At 39.2% G+C, this 18,759-nt stretch overlaps 1 protein-coding gene across 2 annotated transcripts in view; it reads right to left on the bottom strand.

Moving 5' to 3' along the window:
* rims2a (regulating synaptic membrane exocytosis 2a) overlaps positions 1-18,759 on the bottom strand; it is a 146,160-nt gene that overhangs the window by 12,764 nt on the left and 114,637 nt on the right. For both annotated transcript variants that reach the window (XM_053327475.1, XM_053327476.1), the window contains 3 exons: positions 17,067-17,167; positions 13,698-13,864; positions 4,385-4,629 (listed from right to left, as the gene is read on the bottom strand). In XM_053327475.1, the coding sequence (XP_053183450.1) occupies positions 4,385-4,629; positions 13,698-13,864; positions 17,067-17,167 (513 nt within the window). The remainder of the gene's footprint in view (positions 1-4,384; positions 4,630-13,697; positions 13,865-17,066; positions 17,168-18,759) is intronic.

Below are 18,759 nucleotides of genomic sequence, written 5' to 3'. Positions count from 1 at the left end.
AGCAAAGTAGGTGGTGTCCATGTTTGCTTATTTACTGTGATCACATCCTTGTAAAGTTTTCCGTTTTTCAAAGAACACAGTGAAGCTGGGATTATATCACTTGAGAAAGTGGAGTAATTTAACAACCATTGTATAACCATATGTGTCCATCAAACCTGTTGCCTAGCAGCATGAATCATCAAATCTTATCAAACCTTATTTTCCAAGAAGCAAAAGTAGGACAGAGATAAGACAGGTTGCATATAGGTTTATTTTAGAGCAGAAGCAATAACAACACGCATCACCTTCATAATAAACTTGGTCTGGAAGGAATTATAAAACAGGGTGATTTTATGGCATATTTTAATCTTTCACTCTGAAAAAGTGTCTCATTTAGTCCAGACAGGTTTATATTTCATGGTCAAGCTGATAAAAGTAGGACAGAAGAAGACTCACACTACAATACTTGAGGCTGTGCATAGGGAAGCAGGAAGCTAGATGATACTGACAACATATTATACCACATATTCACAATCCTCCCCACTGATTCCATCTTTTTCGTCTTTCTGTATCACTGCGGGCAGCCTAGTCTGTTTTTACAGATTAAGGCCCAATTTCCTGTATTTCCTTCACTGTTCACCTCTTCAGCCTTAATAGTCAGCCGCCTTTTGAGTTGTAAATCTCCCTGTTGATTATGTTTCTGGGGCACCGTCACGACTCTTAGACAGAGGCCATTATGAGGTAACAATACTGAAATGGATAATCAGGTAGAATGTTCGCAGTGTTGTGAAAATGGCGACAAAATTGCTAAATAATTCTGCTATGTTGTAAGAAAAATACATCCTAGTCCTTTTTCTTTCTGTTATTCATAATGCAAAAAAGCACTGCCATCCTGATATGAATTTTGGACAGAGTGGAAAGAAATTCAGTACTATTTCTACAAAGAAAACTCAAAATAATACTGAACAATTCACATAAAGGCTCAGAGCAGCCGGCTCTATGCACTGCAGGTAGGAGGCTCATTTTAAAATTTGGCTGAATGCTATAACAACAAATCCCTCTCTACGTTACAATTGATTTCTAAAAGCTGCTGGAGGAAAGACGGAGACTCAGTTTGTCCCAAGCAAACTGCATTATAAAATATGTTGCACAACACTTCACACTGTGCGAGGTATGATGCAGTTTTGTTTTTATGACTGCAGTTTTTTGTATCAATACACACATAAGGAGGGCCATGTATGTGCATCACAAGCTCAGGGTGATGTGATGCATACTTCTGACTACTGCAGAGGGTGCTTACACATGTACCAACAGCTGATAGCAGTAATGTGCTTAAACGTCAATAAAATAGAAGACCAATAAAATCTACAAATCAATATAAACAATTGACCTTTTAAAATGATCATAAAAATGTCTGCAGTGTTTTGTCTTTTTGCAAACAACATAATTTTTGTTTATAATGGAAAGCCTCTTGGTACCTTTAAGCTACAAACATCCAAAAGCAGGCCCCATAGCCAATAATGATTGACTGTAAAACTGTTACTTAATTGTGACCAGCAGGTCAATACGGTAAACTGCTGACAACATCTTCATCAACACAGCCTCCCCACTGAGAATACTGTATGTAGCATAGATAGTAAATGCTTTACTCGGATGCCACTCAGACGGAAATATATGAATAAATGCATAGATTAATGCACAGAAATGTATTTTCAAAAAGCTTGCAATATTTGAGTGTAAGCGTGTTGTTTCAGCTGAGTCAGGCTGTGTAGCAGCAGTTTAGTTGGGCTGTGTGGGGAATGAAGTGACTATTGAGCTTAAACAAAATGTAGCAGGGACCAGAGACTGCTGAGTGGTAGAAGGCACAATTGAGTATAATAAATCAACTTGATGTTTCAGCTTGCTCCTGATGACCTGTGTAACACTAATAAAGTTCCAAACAAGCACAAGCAAAATATTATCTGAAATTATTTTCTAAAATATTTTCAAGTCAGTTTCGAAGTTATAAAATAACAGCTCTGACTGTGAAACTTTTCTGTTGCTCAGCAACCACAATGCTAATCATCTTATTTCTTTGAGAAAAAAGTAACATAATTAGCTAGTGATTAAAAGAGGTGGCTTTCTTCATTACAGTTTGCCGTATATCGAACTGCCTCATTAAACCGCTTCCTCTTATTTCTCTGTATGATTAATCAAAGACAGATTAAATCAAAGATGCATCAGTCTCAGCAAGAATCTCTATTCTCCATCCAAGAAATGTCTCCTGGTATCTTTTTCCTGTTCACTATTAGATTTTCACTACAGGCTGGTGCTGCATGCTGCATGCTTTTCTGAAGAGCAAAATATCCAGTATGTAGGATGGCACGTGAACTCTACGCTCTCGTTTTCTCTGTACTGCCCCTCCTTGCTGTCAGTGTGTGCAGCGTGTTGTGTGAAGTCCCTGTTGTCCCTGTACCATGCATGAAATGCAAGTTGGCTTCATGTCATTTAGCAAAATAAATCAGTTCTGAATGACTCTCAGCACTCAGATACGGTGACGCATTTGTATTTCTTCAAAAACCGAGTGCCTTCCATCAAGGACTGAGAGGACACCAGCCGTCCAATCCGAGAGCTGAAAACTCTCTCAGCGTACACACTACTCACTCATGGTGGCCACCTGGGAGCACATCCATTCCATCTGACTAACCTGTGTTTGTCAAAGCCAGAGACGTGCTGCTTGGCTGATCTGCCCTTCCCCCTACCAGCACTTGGCAGTGCACACACACAACCTCTTAAAAAAAAGTGACCATCCTTTTCCAAGCCCCCTTCAAGCAGGCGATGAGCCTCTCAGGATAACGCACAACAAAGTAGGGCAGAAGGCAGCTTGGCAGTGTTTGTGCTGATGCACAACCAAACACATGGATCTCAAATGTTGAAAGGCAGATGTATGCACGCTCTCACTCCACTCCATAACTCCCATTTGAAGCACTTAGAAGCACTGAGTGAAATATTGATAGCTCTTGGAGATTTAGGCTGCTCACTTTACCCTGTGTCTACATGGCGGAACACTCTGTGTGCATGTGTGTGTAACTTTGTGATTATGTACAAGTGTTCTTAAAATTTAAAAAATCGCAAAGAATTTCGGCCTGTTCCCAAAAGTAAACTCCAAAAAAATTATCTTATTATACAACCATCATTAATACTCAACAAAATAAGACATGGAGAACTGCAGAAGGTTGCAGATCTAGCAGTTACCGTTATCTTCAAGCACACTCCTCTTAATTAAAGCCACATTTCACAGTGAAACAAACTCATGTGATTCATAATTAGTAGAAATGATTAACACATAGAGATACTGTAAGGCAGCTGCCAATGTGCCAGTCAAATCACGAGCCAGGGGTGCAGTGCGGCGCCACGTGAGCGTACCACCTCACTCTCCTGCTCATGTCACCTAAACAAACATCCCTCGCTCCAACTGAACCATCCCTCCGCCATACTATCTGGCCAGATCTGAACAGAAAGCGCTGATGGGCCGAAGTGATTATTGACCACTTTAAGGTTGAATAGACGTGATGAATAGGTTGCTGATATTCAGTGGAGAGCCATGGACGTGGAGTGGAAGTGGACAAATCGACTGGCCTTCACATGAACGGACTGGACCCCCACTCTGTCGTCCAGAGACATAACCACACGCCACCTGCTGTGCTTTTTATTTCACACTGTCTGGCACCAGCTAACGCAGCTCAACCCTTCTTAAATGGTTATTGAGCGCTTTAGAAAAGAAAGTAGGATAGACAAACAAAAGAGCGAGTGAAGTGTGAAGAAAAATAATAACGCCATGTACTGCAAAATGTAATTTTACCCACTGCAGAAAAAATAACTCTCCATTCGACTGAAGAAAAATGGGCTCTGTGTTGTAACATACACAACCATTCTCTTCTTTATCTCTCATGTGCACCCATTCTCACATGCACTCCTCGAAATATCCCCAAACACTGACGTATAGCAGTCAAGAGAGCATCAGAACATGAGGAAGATGACAAAACGTGACCTGTGCAAGCTGTTACAAAATTGCTTGTTATTTAAGCACGATATATCATCAGCAGTGTTATGCATGGAAACACAACCGCAAAAAGGAAAAAAAAGGGGGAGGAGGAAGGCAAAAAGTAAGATAGAGAGGAAGTTCCAGGAGCGCTGATACCTAGAGGAAAGAGAAAAAGCTGTGAGAAAGAAGTATTTTAAAAGCTTGTCTTGTGCCCTTCTAGATGAAAAGTGGGAAAAGGAAGGACTGGATAAAAGAGAGCAGCAGCATTAGAACAGAAAAAGACAGAGAAACCCACACAGACAGTACAAGAGGCCACAGGACAGATGAACACATGAACATACATAGAGTGTATATACAGGCTGTGCAGTTTGGATGCCCTACCTGTTTGGCTGAGCTGAGAGGTACTCCGGCTCTTGCGTGACATGCCAACCATGGCCTGCATTTTGGCACCAATGCTGGAGCGCCTCTTCTTGTCGTCAGTGCCTACCGTGCCGACCGCCGTGTCCGATTGGCTGCCGTCCGTCTTCTCCAGGTTACACATGTCGCCGCTGATGCTTGTGCTCTTGGTCATGTTCATGCCGCCCGACGAGCCCATCTGCCTGTTTTTCATTTTGGATGCAAAGTCACTGTCAGCCACCACCATTAACAGGGGGGGCAGGCAAGGACAGAGAGAAAAGAGAAGAGAGAGGACAGGGAAGAGGAGAGGAGAAGAGAGAAAAGAAGAGAAGAGTAGAGAAGAGAAGAGGAGAGGAGAGGAGAGGAGAGGAGAGGCCAGCGGAGAGAGGAGGATGTGAAAGGAGAGATGATGGAGGAGGAAAGAGGAGGAGAGGATAAAAGAGGAAAGGAGAGGTGACAGGAGAGGGACAGGAGATGAGGAGGTGTGGGGTGAAAAGGAGAAAAGGACAGAGTTCAGGTACAGGAGTTCATGACTTACAGTATAGTTGAGTTTAGGGTTTAAAGTGAATCTGTAAATGATCGTCCATCAGATATTATACTTTAGCTCTTTAAATGTCAGTCTGACCTCTGAGAGCTACCGGTATTATTTGAAATTAAGCGAGACTTGAGAAGTGAACACCAAGTTGTGACACTACTGACCATTAGAAACTTTTAATATAAACACCTTTATTCAGTTTCAATGTTGATAACAGCATAGTGCTCAGTCTGAGTGTTTTTGTTTGTCATTTCTGGAACTAAACTAAATGTTCATTTTTCTGTCTACAGTAAGGACTTCTTGTTCATGTTGGCTTTAGAGTGAAGATTGACAGGAGTTGGCAGAATGTTCAAGGACAGCTACTAAATTGATTTTGAGGTGAAATTATTTTGTCAACTGCAGTTTTCAAGGTCAGGAACGAGTCTCAGAGATTTATAGAGAACTTCATATTTGAACTTAACGTATATTGTACAATTCCATGGCAACTGGGCAAACTTCATCAGCTGAGGAAGATGTAATATGATTGAAAGATAGAGCTACTAACAGACCTTATGGTGAGATAGTTTTGCCCGCTTCCAATTTCTGAGTTAAAGTACACATTTATTTAGATACAGAAAAGACTGTAAGTAAAAGTTCATGCTATGTAACATTTAGTGCTATCTTTCTGTCACTCATGGACACCTGGAGACAGAAAGTAACTTGCACACCTGAGTCGTGACCACACATTCACGACTTTTACACTGAATTACACACAAAAAGAGAAGTTGTCTTTCATCAGCATTATTCTCCAGCCCTTCTTGTTTGAAAGGAAATAGGCCACAGTCCAAATTAAGGTCTTATTTTAGCTCTGCCAGTAAAATTATCTTTAAGAGACAAATTACATTCTGTATCATAGGCTCTGCATTCTTAATGGGACGAGTTACGTGTAGAGCCCTCAGGCTACTATTCATTAATTAAAATGTCTGACCTTAGCCATGTAACTGTCTTATAAAGGCAACTTATGGAGGGACACGCTGGCTAAAATGGGAGAAGAATCGATGCATTTCGACAATTGATTCCATCAATTACTTCAATTACGCCGCTTAAAAATGTGCTCTTTCATACATTAGACATTAGTGTTCGACTCCATTGGATTAGAATTAGGAAAAGGATCAGTATAGAACCAAGACTAAGCCTGACTTTGTTAAATTACCTTGGCAGAAATGAAGATAAGTGAAGCAATATTAACCTTGGTTAGAGATTCTACAGAGCTTCAGCAATCTACCAATTCAAATCTACCTGGCATTCATGGTCAGAGAGAGGAAGAGAGCAGATCACGTGCAGTTAGATAAATAATATTTGTAATTATATGCTATCAATCTTCTTGCTGACCAGTACAAACTGGCACGTTTGAGTCGTAAAGAAACTGTAAACACTAAATGTGGGCTGTTTATACGTCTTGTTTTTGTTCCCAGCTGGTTATGAAATAAGTCAGATGTGCCCTAAAAGAATGAACACACCTTGTCCTTCAGCCTTCAGTATAAGACCTTTTGTTTATGCCAGTTCTAATGCCAGTGGGTTCTGTTATGGATCAGCTGGTACTTTAACACATAAATATTGAATTGCTCATTGCGGGATTAGTGCCTTTCATCGGTTAATGCAGCCCAGAAGCTTTGAAGCAGACTTCAAGCGCCTCGACTCCTGACAATACCACGAACCAATGTGGTACAGGTGACATTCTAAAATATGCTCTTTCACTGTCATCACAGTCGGGCTGTATTTCATCTGCTCGGCACAGGATGATAATGCTGCCTCTTTCATTGCATCAAATATCAGCACAGTTGTGAGGTCAGTGGGACTGCATGGGGAATGGTTGCCTCTACAAACTATGTCCCACTGAGTTTAAAATGAATCAGTTTGTTCAGATCCTTTCAAGTACAAAAACCCGTGTTCTATGAGAAATTAAAGTTACGCAATAATTGAAAATTAAATTTATTCATAAAATGGGACAAATAGTCATCTATTCTAACTGGACACAATGTACCAGTCAACATGTTTATGTCTAGGAGATGTTTTAATATCTGCCCAGGAGGCAGGCCAATAATAAAAATTACAACATCCGTCATGCTTTTCATCTAAACTGAAAAAAAAACCTAGCTGTTTCAAATGGATGTACACTGGTATAACTGGACATATTCTACTGAGCAAATAAGAAGCTGGTCTAAACAAACAAACTGACTTGACTACTGTAGACTCACTGCAGGAGTCTACAGTGTACATATGTATATATATATATATATATATATATATATATATATACATATATACATATGGGACACCTTCTATTGATGTTGCTCAACATACAGTATTTACTTAAATAGATTATCATCTGATCTACAAGGACACATTCTTCTGGTTTAAATGGATACACGTCCTTGGTCATATATCAGCTTAAATGGACAACAATTGCTATATTTATTAATGGTCTCAATAGACATGTTATTGATCTAAATGTCTTTAAACATGTAACATTAAGCTGACCTTACTTGGCCTAGATTAACCATAACTTCATAAAATAAATATACACCAGCATTTATTTGCTGTTCCTCCATTACAGTACCTCTATTCTCTGACTAGATCTTGGCACTCAGGCCCATCTCTACACAATGAATGTGCATGCTTGGAAAACAGGGGCTCTCTGGGGATTTCTGATTTTCGACCTCAGCCCAAAGAACATAGTGTTCATCATCATGCAAATTCTGCACCATGCATTTTCATCTAGGCCAAGATGTTCCCAAGGCACAACAAAACCTGGACAGTTTTTTCTCTTGCTAACGTGTTTTCAGATATGGTTACACTTCACACTTTGCATGTGATCTTTTAATGGTGAAATTTAAATACTGCAATATAAAGATAACACATCACCAGTAAATAAAAAGGTGAATCTCTAACCTGTGGTTGGTTGGTGATCATCATAATGCAAATGAGTAAAAGTCAGAAGTAGACCCACTGTTAGGTAATTCATTTTTGTAGACAGTATCCTAATATAAAAACAAGATTTCCACAAAAAAAAAAAAAATCCAGATGCTTGCAAACTTCCATTACTAGAACATTATTCAGAATTGTTTCATTTTATTATAATGTGGTCGCATAATGTTTAGATACAACAGATTTTGCTGTGGTATAATTACCAAGCTAGAAACCGTTTTTCACATTTAATTATGTGTTCTATTTAAATCAATCTTAAAGGGCAATTTCACTTATTCAATCAGGAGGAAACACATACAGTACAGTATACTGTTTTGACAACTGTATCATATAAATGATGTGTAAAAATGAAAAAGTCATATAAGGTGCGTCCTGCCCTGCCCTATACCCTCATCTTATCTGCCTTTCACTGAGAAAATCATTGTTTCATCATGAGGTGAGGCAGAATAATAGGTTTCTATGGGAACTGTGCCCCCGGCCAGAGCTTTGCCATGCGTACATGCTTGTCAACACGGCGACAAAGTTTTCATAAGAGGCTGAAATTACCAGGGATGAAATGATTAACTGAAGTCTGCAGCTCATACTGTAATAATATCATCAGCTGCACAGATAATTCAGATGCAGGACTCTCCTTCCATTCACCAGACACCAGGCTGTTATTGAATGGGGTGGGTGGACAGGGGTTAAAGTAAACATCCCTTCCTTCCTTTTAGTAATGATCAGTCCCTGTCCTTCAAAACACCAGTCTTGACTCTGCCTCACATGAATGAGCCGTTACCAGGGCAACAATAATGGATGAAAGAGACCTGGAGGAGAAGAGGTGATGTGGGATTTAAAAGTGCTGACGGAAAGCTCCTTACATCCTGGAGGCCACAACATCAGCTTAGAGTCGCGTGTGTGTTTGTGTGCGTCTGTGTAACTGTATCAGCACACATTTGCCTCTTTGTGCAGTAGAAGTGCTTATGGACTAAAAACACATATGGTTATCATGATGTTCCTACGCCCAGCCGATGCGTACAGTCCTGTTTAATGTGCAGCAGATGTATATTTACACTGTGACCTCAATACATTGGAGATGAGTCATAAGTAAATCTAGCTATTAGCCATGTTTCTGCCAAATCACACTGCTTCAGTGCTTTCATAGCTACGGTAGATAAGCAGAGTGGCACCTGAAGCAGGCGGCAACTCACTGAATGATCTCTGGATACTGTATTAATTATTTATAGAATTAATTTTGAGGTTTTCGTAATAACGCCATGTTCTGTGTTTACTGTTAATGTTCATTGTACAGGCTGATGCAAGTGTTGTCACCGGCAGAAATGACATAACTGCACATGGAAGAAAAAGGCCCCTTCTCTTATCACAGTGCATACAATACATTACAGTACACAATGCTGAGCTTATGACGTGAAAAACAGCACCATCACCTTTTCTTCTCCAGCTCTTCTCTATAGAGCTGAAATGTGTAGCCTTGATACCCAGTGCCACACATACAGAGCTTATTTAAAAGTCTGCACTGAACAACACAATAATAGCATGACACTGAGCAGCAGCACAAAGGGCAGTGACATATTCTAAAATCATGTGTTCCTCAACTTCCTGTTTTTGTCTGACACCAGTGTCACAGGCTGAGGCTTAGTTTCAAAGAGATAGGGAGAAGAAAAAACCTTAATGTCTTTACATGAGTTTATAATATATATATATATATATAATATGATATGTACGTACGTTTAATTAAAAGTGTAAGGGTCTTTGGTGGCGGTGGTATTCACTTTACCCATTTGTGCACATTGGGAAAGATTTGAAAGAATGTTATAAAGTGGTGAGCTTTAAGTTTATTTGTTTATAATTACAGTTATTTTGCTGTATTTTGGTTTGGCCAGCGGTAGTGTTTAGTGCCTGCAGGTCGCTGAAACTAGTTTTACATTAGCAGTCTCCTCACTGAGCCACACAATGTATTATTTAAGGGAATAACAGAATAAATGTATTTTATGGATTTTTTCTTTATTCCCTCTTTAATTCTTGCAGTAGCTGGGTGGTAGAGTTAGAAATCAAAGAGGATCTTGGATCTGGCTTGTTTTTTCCCTCACAGCATTCGGCCTAGAAAGTGCACACTACTGTATGTCTTGCTGCCTAAAGAGCTCATACAGTCATTTCTGACACAAATGAGCACTTAAAATATGTAACCTGAGTTTTGAATGGATGTTGTAACCTATGAAAAACACAGAACCTTTCCCTACAAAAAAATACTTTTGCTTTTTGTCTATTGTTCATGGCCTTAACAATAGTGAGTCATTATTTGGTTATAGAGTGACATTCAGCTACTGTGTAAAAAACCTTTGACTAAATATATACAACACATAAATATATATATTTTAGTTAGTGTGTTAACATTGTTGTTGTTTTGAATTGTGTTTTTTTCATTGAAGCTATTAATCCTAAATATCACTAAAAACTACTTATTTACAGCAGCTGCAACACTCAAGTAGTCCCATGAAAGCTGAGTGCAATGACACTTCTATTTATAATGTAGGTGTATAGCAGATTTATACTGTAGCTGTCATGAAGGAGCTGGGGTTGATCACACACATAGGAGTTGTCAGCATGTTAGAAGCAGGGCTCATCCAGCTCACTTTCAGAAAAGGAGGATGACACTGTTTAAAATTGAAATAAAGTAGCAGAATTCAAATGTATTTTGAGAATGGATTTGCTCAAGCAGGTATTTTAATTTCTTTTTTAGTGTACATTGACTTTACTGAAAGTGAATGGACTGCTGGTTGACAGTGGAGGTATGAGGGTTTTTGTATGTAGCACTGAGAGACAGTGAAATATTCTTGGCATATTGAGGAGTCAGTGGAAGAATGTGGGATGGTTTGGGTGGACAAGTTGCAGTTGCAGAGTGACAGTGTAGGACTCAGACAACATGTGAGGGACGAGGACAGACAGACAGACAGACAGACAGACAGACAGACAGACAGACAGACAGACAGACAGACAGACAGAAAGAATACTGATGCAACATCCTAGCATTGAGCAACACGGACAAACAGTCAAGCAACACAGACTGCAGCCTCAGAGTAAATGGATGGACTGTGTGGTGTGTTATCTTCTTTTAGAATGAATCTGTATCTAAAAATGGGCTGTGTAGGTACTATACCTGTACACATGCCAGTGGTTCTCCTCACGTTTCCTGCCATGTGTATTGGGATTGCAACACATGGGAAATGCGTTTTCTTAATCAGGCTTTACACACTGCTGCAGTGTTAGTCGCACATAAGAGGGTGTAGCTTTTATCTTAATGTGTTTTCACTCAAGTCCAAGGACACATTGAGTAGTACTAATGTTTTAAGAAGCACTAACTCGGATCCTGCTGTGAATGTGATTGGATAGTGAAGACATCTTATTAGGAGTGTATGCTAATCTTTTATCCTGCTGTGCGACTTCAAATCAATTTGTTCTTGAATTTGTTCTTGACATACTTTTTAGATCTGTTAGTCCTACACTTCAGAAATGAAGCAATACTCTCTTGTGGCCAAGATGAAATAGTGTCATATTAAATTGGGTCTTAACATGTCAGAACTAATGTATTCTGCATACAATACAGCCATATTTGCTATGCTACATGGAAAAATTGTATTTCTATCTAGTTATTCTTTTTAAATTGGCACACAAGGCAAAGGTCACAATAATGAAATTAGAGAAATGCTTGGCAAATAGAGTTTTTAAATGCCACATAGAAATGAATCAACTCTCTGCAATCTAAAGCAAAAGTATTGCAAAGTATTTTGCAATACAAACAATTCTCTGTGTGAGTGAAGTTTCACACACTATTATTGTAGGAATATTCAAATTACATTTCTCCCACCTAGTTGTATCTAGCCATGCAGATAGATTTGGGTTTATTTACTCAATTTCAGAGGTACAGTATCCATGTATCTATGTCTGAGATTCCTGCCTCTGCTGTGGTTAAATATTCTTCATTTATCTCCACTGTTTTGTATTGTATTTTTCAGAGCTTGGAGCATCAAAGCTCCTAAAGTTACATTTCCAAAACTCCAGAGCAGCATGTCTTTCCAGAGGCAATGTCCCGGTTAGTCAGAAAAATCCACAGACCTCAGTGTTTTCACTCTACATACATTAAATATTGAAAGTGAGATGTGTGGTTAGTCTGAGTAACCAGGAACTTGTTTATATTAAGAGATCATTTATCCAAAGTAAAGTGCACTGAAAACAACATCCCTTCACTTCTACGGTATGGGGGTGGGGATGGGGGGTAACTGCTCAGCAGTGATTACCTTTTTTGTTATCATTATTATTATTGTATTACTATTTCATGCTTTACATGATGAGGTCTTGCTTGAAATGTGCTAACATTCTATTATAGAATAAGGGATCGTTTTCATGGCCCTTCCCATATAAGCTGAAAACATACAGTCTAACATATAAGACATAAATGTACACTCACTTATCCTTCATCTTATTATTCTAATTGTACATACCTTCCTAACCCCACACACCTAGTTCTCTGTCTTGTATTCTTGCCGCAGAGATTTTAAAGTCTTGGCAAAGTAAAGTAAACCTGTCTGTATGGCTACAATCCATTAGAGCTAAGTGGGAAATGTGTTGTTTTAGTGATTTTGGTGAATTGCTCCTAACTCTTAAATGCTGCAGTCAATTTTTATGTTGTGTCTACAGGCTGTATGAGTTACCACACTGTTGTCATCTCACCATAATTATCAAGCAGATGCTACCCTACTTTAGTGCTGGAAAGGGTTAATAGGGCCACAGTTATATCATCATCAAGGTTAAAGGGTGGAGGATAGTCACCACACTCTGCTTTGCACATCATCCTATAAACGTGCACAATCTGGGTCTTCACATAAGTGTCAGTGGAACACAGGACAGCTTAAGGTCTAAATTATTGTTAGTAGGAGTCTACAGTTGGAGGCTGCCACAAGTGTTACCTGAGGTCAGTCTCTGAGATACTCCTCTGGTGCAAGTCGTCTTCGTTCTCCACCAAATCCTCCTGATGCTCCTTGTCTGTGTCTACCTTCCCCCCTGATCCCTCCCTCCCTCCCTGTGATCTCCCCCCTTTACTGGTCCTTCTCCCTTCCCCTCCTCTTCCTCCTCCTCCACCACCCGCCTCCTCTTCTTCTAGCACTTCTCCTAACTGCTCATCCCCCTCCCGAGACTGGCTTCTTGATCGTAACTGGCTGAAGACGGAAACAGAAGCAAGAGAGAGCAGCACATGCAAAGCAGAAAGAAAACCAAACAAAGCATGAATAATGTCAACAACAAGAGAAAGAAAGATGAATACAGACACGTACTGCAGCCAAGATTAATTAAAAAGAACAGAAAACACAAATGCAGACTTACAGCAAAGCGCCATGCAAATGAATGTTTTTTTCTTCTTTTTGTTGTGCTTTGATAAAAGACAACACTTAAACAGATGCAATGTGTTTTATGTTTCAGTGTGTGTTGTCAGATATGGACAAACTTCCCCCCACAGCCTGAATGAGCAGAGTTCCACCATTTGGTTCCAGATCTTCCTAAAACGGAGCCAAACCTGAACTCACTGGAGTGAGAAAATGACACACGGTGTTAGTAGGTGCATTTTCCTCTCAAAGTTTAACCAGGTGCAAACAATTTCAAAGCTGAAATGGTCTGGACATGGCAACATATGTGGGGAGAAAAGTTCACATCTGAGGGGGGTGTTGTCCATTCCTGATAACAGCTTGATGGGTTTAAAGAGCGAGACAAAGTTCACTGTCCGCCCTGTGGTGGAAGTCAACCTACCGGATCTTGCGGTTTCCTTGAGGCCTTTCTGATTGGACAGACATGTAGCTCGTGCTGCTGAACCGAGAGGCACTACTGGTTCTCGACACAGCGGACACGTCGCTTACATCACTGTCTGATGACTTGGCCGATAGGTTATCTGAGCCCCGTGGATCTCTGCCTGAACGCTGTGGAGAGAACAAAAAAAAGATTATTATAATGATTACATGTAATACAAACTATTTTTTGTTGCTTGACTGGAACCCTAGCTGTTTTCAAATGTTTATTGGTTATTCATACAAAGGAGGCACGCTGAGAGACTAACTTAAACAAAGTGACAAAAGGCTAGAAACTTTAAGTGCTCGCAGGGTTTTGACTTTTTATGGGCAACCATTCTTAATCAAGATAAGCTCTGCTGCAGATGTGTGCTAATGAATGTGAATAATGTAGACTGATTTGATCTAAGCTGAATAAAGAAAGAAAGAATTATGATGAGGTTGTTACATAATGCGTGCAGATATTCCTTCTGAAAGGTCAGAATGTACTTCTGTCAAATGGATGAAAGATGTTAAAAACAAAACATGAGGATCAGGGATTCTGTTTAGTTGTATCTTCACAATGTGAGATACTGTCGGGGGAATCGCTATGTTAAGAGCTTTTAGAGAAGGGTTTTCTTACTTTCAGCTTTGCTTATGTTTCTGGTAACACAACGAGTCACACCCACGTATCGGTAGGTATCAATTCATTTGTGATTAACGTTGCTAATAATACATATTTTAACAGGCCTGGCTCTGGTTGACACCCATTACATCACCAGAAACGAGGGGGAAGGACATTCGCTGGTCTATGTGCTGTTCAGTACTTTACTCGAGTATTTACATTAATTGCCACTTCATACTACACCCTACTTTTTAGAGGGCAGTATTGAGATTTTACTCAACTACAATAAAAGAAACCACATTCAACATTCAGATTTGACATTTGCAGCATATAATTATCCAAATAATATGATGAATTAACATATGTTAAAATACCCAACTGCATGGCTGAAGGAACCTGATAGAAGACATAAGGGCAAATATTTGTTGGGCCACTATTACCTCCTTCACTCATCCATTACATTTTTCTGTGCGTCATTAAGTTTGAGTCAGTTTGCTTAAACACAGCATTATTTAACTAAAATTAAGTCTTAAAACTAGATGTGACTACTAAAAGACAATGCCAAGAAGATGATGTAATAATGCAGAACCCAGCTTAGTTAATACTGTACTTAAGTGGTGTTTTATTACGTAGATAAAGCCAGCTGACAAACAGTGAACTTTCAAAAGGGTTGTAAACTCTCAGACAGCCACAAGGGGCAAGTAAAGAGACAAAAAGTAGAGACTCAGGTCTAGTTACTCTAGTATAGACAGGAGTAGATTATTCTAACCACTGTATCATTCTATCATTATTATTGTTATTTTTCTTATTATTATTATGTGAGGACCATAGTACTGAGCCAGTCAATCGACACATCTCTCTATATTTTAGATTATTACCTCCTCTGATGAGGTCGACTTTTTCAAGGCCAGTGAAATGAGAGGGGGGTGGTCCCCCCCTCTGGCTTTTATATAATGATTGGTTATTGCATAATAGAGATTGCTTCTTTTGATGTCTGTGTTGTGCTCAGAAATACAGACTTTTAAAGCTATTTTAGTACATCTAGTGTAGGCCTTCATGCAAGAGCAGCATATTTCCACAATATTTGGGAAGTTGCATTTTATTTAACAGGACAGTAGGATCGGGTTTTTTCAGTTAATCGACATTTCAAGCTCTTACATTTGTAAGTATTATTACACTGCACACACTGTCCACATGACCCTGTGGACTTTGTAGCTGCTGCTGGTCAGGGGCTTCAGGGTAGTTTTGGTAATCCACCATTTCCTATGATATGCAGTAAAAAATGATAATGATAATGACAAGGGTAAAATTCCCTATATCCTGACCAACTACAATATTAAAATCCTGCTAACACATTAATATTGATAATAATTAAAGTAAAGTTTTGAATGTAGAACTTTTACTTGTAATGGAGTAATTTTGCATTGTGGTATCACTACTTTCACTGAAGTAAAGCATAGGATCTGAGTACTACGTCCACCAGCAGGCATTCAGTCAGCTTCTGATGCAAATCTTTACTAAACAAGCTTGACACAGAGGCTTCCATGGAAGCTGAGCTGGAACCAAGATGTATATATTATATCCTGTGTGTGTGTTCCTTAGTGGACTGTTTACTGTAAGAGAACCTGAGTGTGTGAGTGTTACATTAAGTTTGTGTGTTACACTGCGATTAAAGAGCGGCTGCTGAGAAGTCATGTTTAATAATAGTGGGAGAACTGTTTTGTCAGTGGCGCTTTCAAGGAGGATAATGTCAGACAGAACAACTCACAAGGACAACTCACAACTGAATCTACTTTTTATAGACTACCAACAAACATATTAGCTGTTCCTAATGCAATAGTTTTCATACCACTGACTTAAAAGGAAAGCTGGACAGAAAGCCTTTGTTTTGTATAGACTGGCCCAGACGGCAGCGAGACACTAGGCTCTGGCCGAGCTCTCTAAACATACTCAGGATCTCAGAGTAGTGAACACTTGACTCTGCACACACTCAGTGTCACATTCCTTTACTTTACAACCAGAGGTTTAAAGGGACAGTTTACCCAAATTACAAAAAAGAAAACAGACTGTCTCACTAACCTGTCGTGTTTACACTTGCAGATAGTTTGGGTCTTAATGTTTGGAGATATCCACTTTTTAATTTTAAAACACTGAAAATTGATGTTTGGAAATCTCAACTGCACCACCTTTCCAGAAACAATGTCCCAGTTACTAAAGATAAACCATTGACCTGGCTGTGAATATGAATTATTATTATCATTATCAATATTTCCTCTCTCCATTTAGAACTATTTCTCAACAGAAACAGTGAAGTCTGTGAAGTCTCTTGAGTACTGGGACACTGTTCCTGGAATGGCATGTTGTGGTCATTTTTTCAGGAATAAACATGTCAAAGCAAAACTATCTGCATGGTTTAATACCACTTGAGGTAAGCAGAGATGCTTAGGATTAACTTAATCCTTTAAGAAACCTTAAACTGCACTGAATATTTTCCTGTTTTGGTATGTTTGTGTGACTGTCCGTGTGTGCGCATCTACACTGTGCAAACATTAACGCATATGTGTACTATGATGTTGTTATGTTCATGTGTACGTGCTTGAGTGATTGCAAAGTGTACCATATGGCCTATGCACAGTACAACCATGAAAACAGTGTACTCTAGGTGCATGTTTTTTCCCCTGTGAATCTGCTGGACAGAAGCATACATACATATTTGAACACATTTTCTACCTTGTGGTAGTCCTGCTCCAGCCTGGAGTCGGAGCCGGTTCCCTGTTTGTACTTGTTAATCTTCATTTTCATCTGCCTGGTCCTCTCCTCCATTTCCAAACCTGAGCACAGAGAGAGGAGACTGTCAGATGGTGGCTGACGCTGTGCAGAGAGGCCTGATGGATGGACATACGGTTATGAGGAGAGACAAGCTTCTGCTGAGCTATGAGCCATGAGCTATGACGAGGACAGATCTAATGAGAAAAAGCTTAATGATCGGCTGTATTGACAAAGCAACAAACACACAAACAAACAAAATGCTGACTGTAAAGATAAGCTGCACAACAAATTTAACAGCTCTATTTGTAACCAGCTATCATGATCCCAGGCTCATTTATCTTTACAGAAAAAATGACCAAAATGTTGTTGTTTTTTTAATTGAATGATATTAACATAATACAGTTTACTGACCTCTACAAGAAAGTCTTGCAGCTTTGAATGCTACATCAAATTTCTACAGAAAACAAGCCAGCTCTAACAATGCTTGACAATTATGTTGGGACACATTTTGCATGAGATTCTAGATAAACGCCAATCCTTTGGTGACAAATGAAATTTCAGAATGAACCAGTGCGTCAAAGTGAAAAGCTTTTCTCATTTCAGTGCTTTAAAAAATCACATCACATTGTCCTGGTTCCCAAAGTAATCTCCTCTTAAATTCAATTTAAGCACTGTGCTTTGTTTCACATGGTTGCGAGTGTAACGTGCACTACACAAACATCACCTCATAATCAATACACAAGCTCGACCCTGTTCCTGTGGAGGTAATAATGCCACTGCATAAGAACTATAAACATTTTATTTAACTGAAGAGAAAAGAAAATACCAAAATGATTAAACCTGACAACAAATACTTCCTGTTGGAACTGTTACACATGTTCTTTTGCAATCAATTCTCAATTTCATTGAATTGTGACTAAATTGTGAATTTCCATTCTCTCCAATTGCTCTGTCTCTACTTTTGTGTTGTATGATGGAAGTGATAAAGTGAAGGTGAACACACAAGTGCCATGCGCACATACTGTACAGTATGCCTACAGTTGTACGTATACACACACAAACAAAGAAAAGCAATACAAGCTGAGAGAAAATGAATGACTACAAAGGTGAGGCAAGGTGGATTTTTTCTAATTAGAATTAAGTCGACTTTCTGTCGCTCTTGGTGAATAGTTTGCTGTTACGTTAAGTAACATCTCACAGCCTACATACTTAACATATATTTAACTTTCTTTCAATGACAATTTCATTACAGGAAAAAAGGTTTTTATGTAAGGAGCATTCAGTAACCTGTTCATGTCAGCTAACATCTGTTTGCTTAAAACTTTTGATTGTGTTAATCTACTACTAGATTAACACAATCAAGTGACTCTGTCCTCCTGCACATTGGATTTGAAATAAACAATGACTCTGAGGTTGAAGTGCCACCTTTCAGCTGTAACTTGGGGGGCTGTACATCCACATCAGGAAAATAGCGTATTACTTAAATCATTTTGTTCAGTTCAGCTCAGAGATTGGTATTCACTGGCTATGTAATAAGTTCACTTATTTCTAAGCATGACAATCATATTTCAGTTGTTACACGGGTCAGCATTCATAACATGATTCTTGGTCCTGATTCTGACTCTCTTCAGTTCAGTGATAAGTTCATTTTGTT

Source organism: Scomber japonicus, chromosome 10 (genome assembly GCF_027409825.1).
Source record: "Scomber japonicus isolate fScoJap1 chromosome 10, fScoJap1.pri, whole genome shotgun sequence".
NCBI classification, from domain to species: domain Eukaryota; kingdom Metazoa; phylum Chordata; class Actinopteri; order Scombriformes; family Scombridae; genus Scomber; species Scomber japonicus.
The sequence above is the reverse complement of the archived record's forward strand: the minus strand, read 5'-3'. Positions and strand labels throughout refer to the sequence as shown.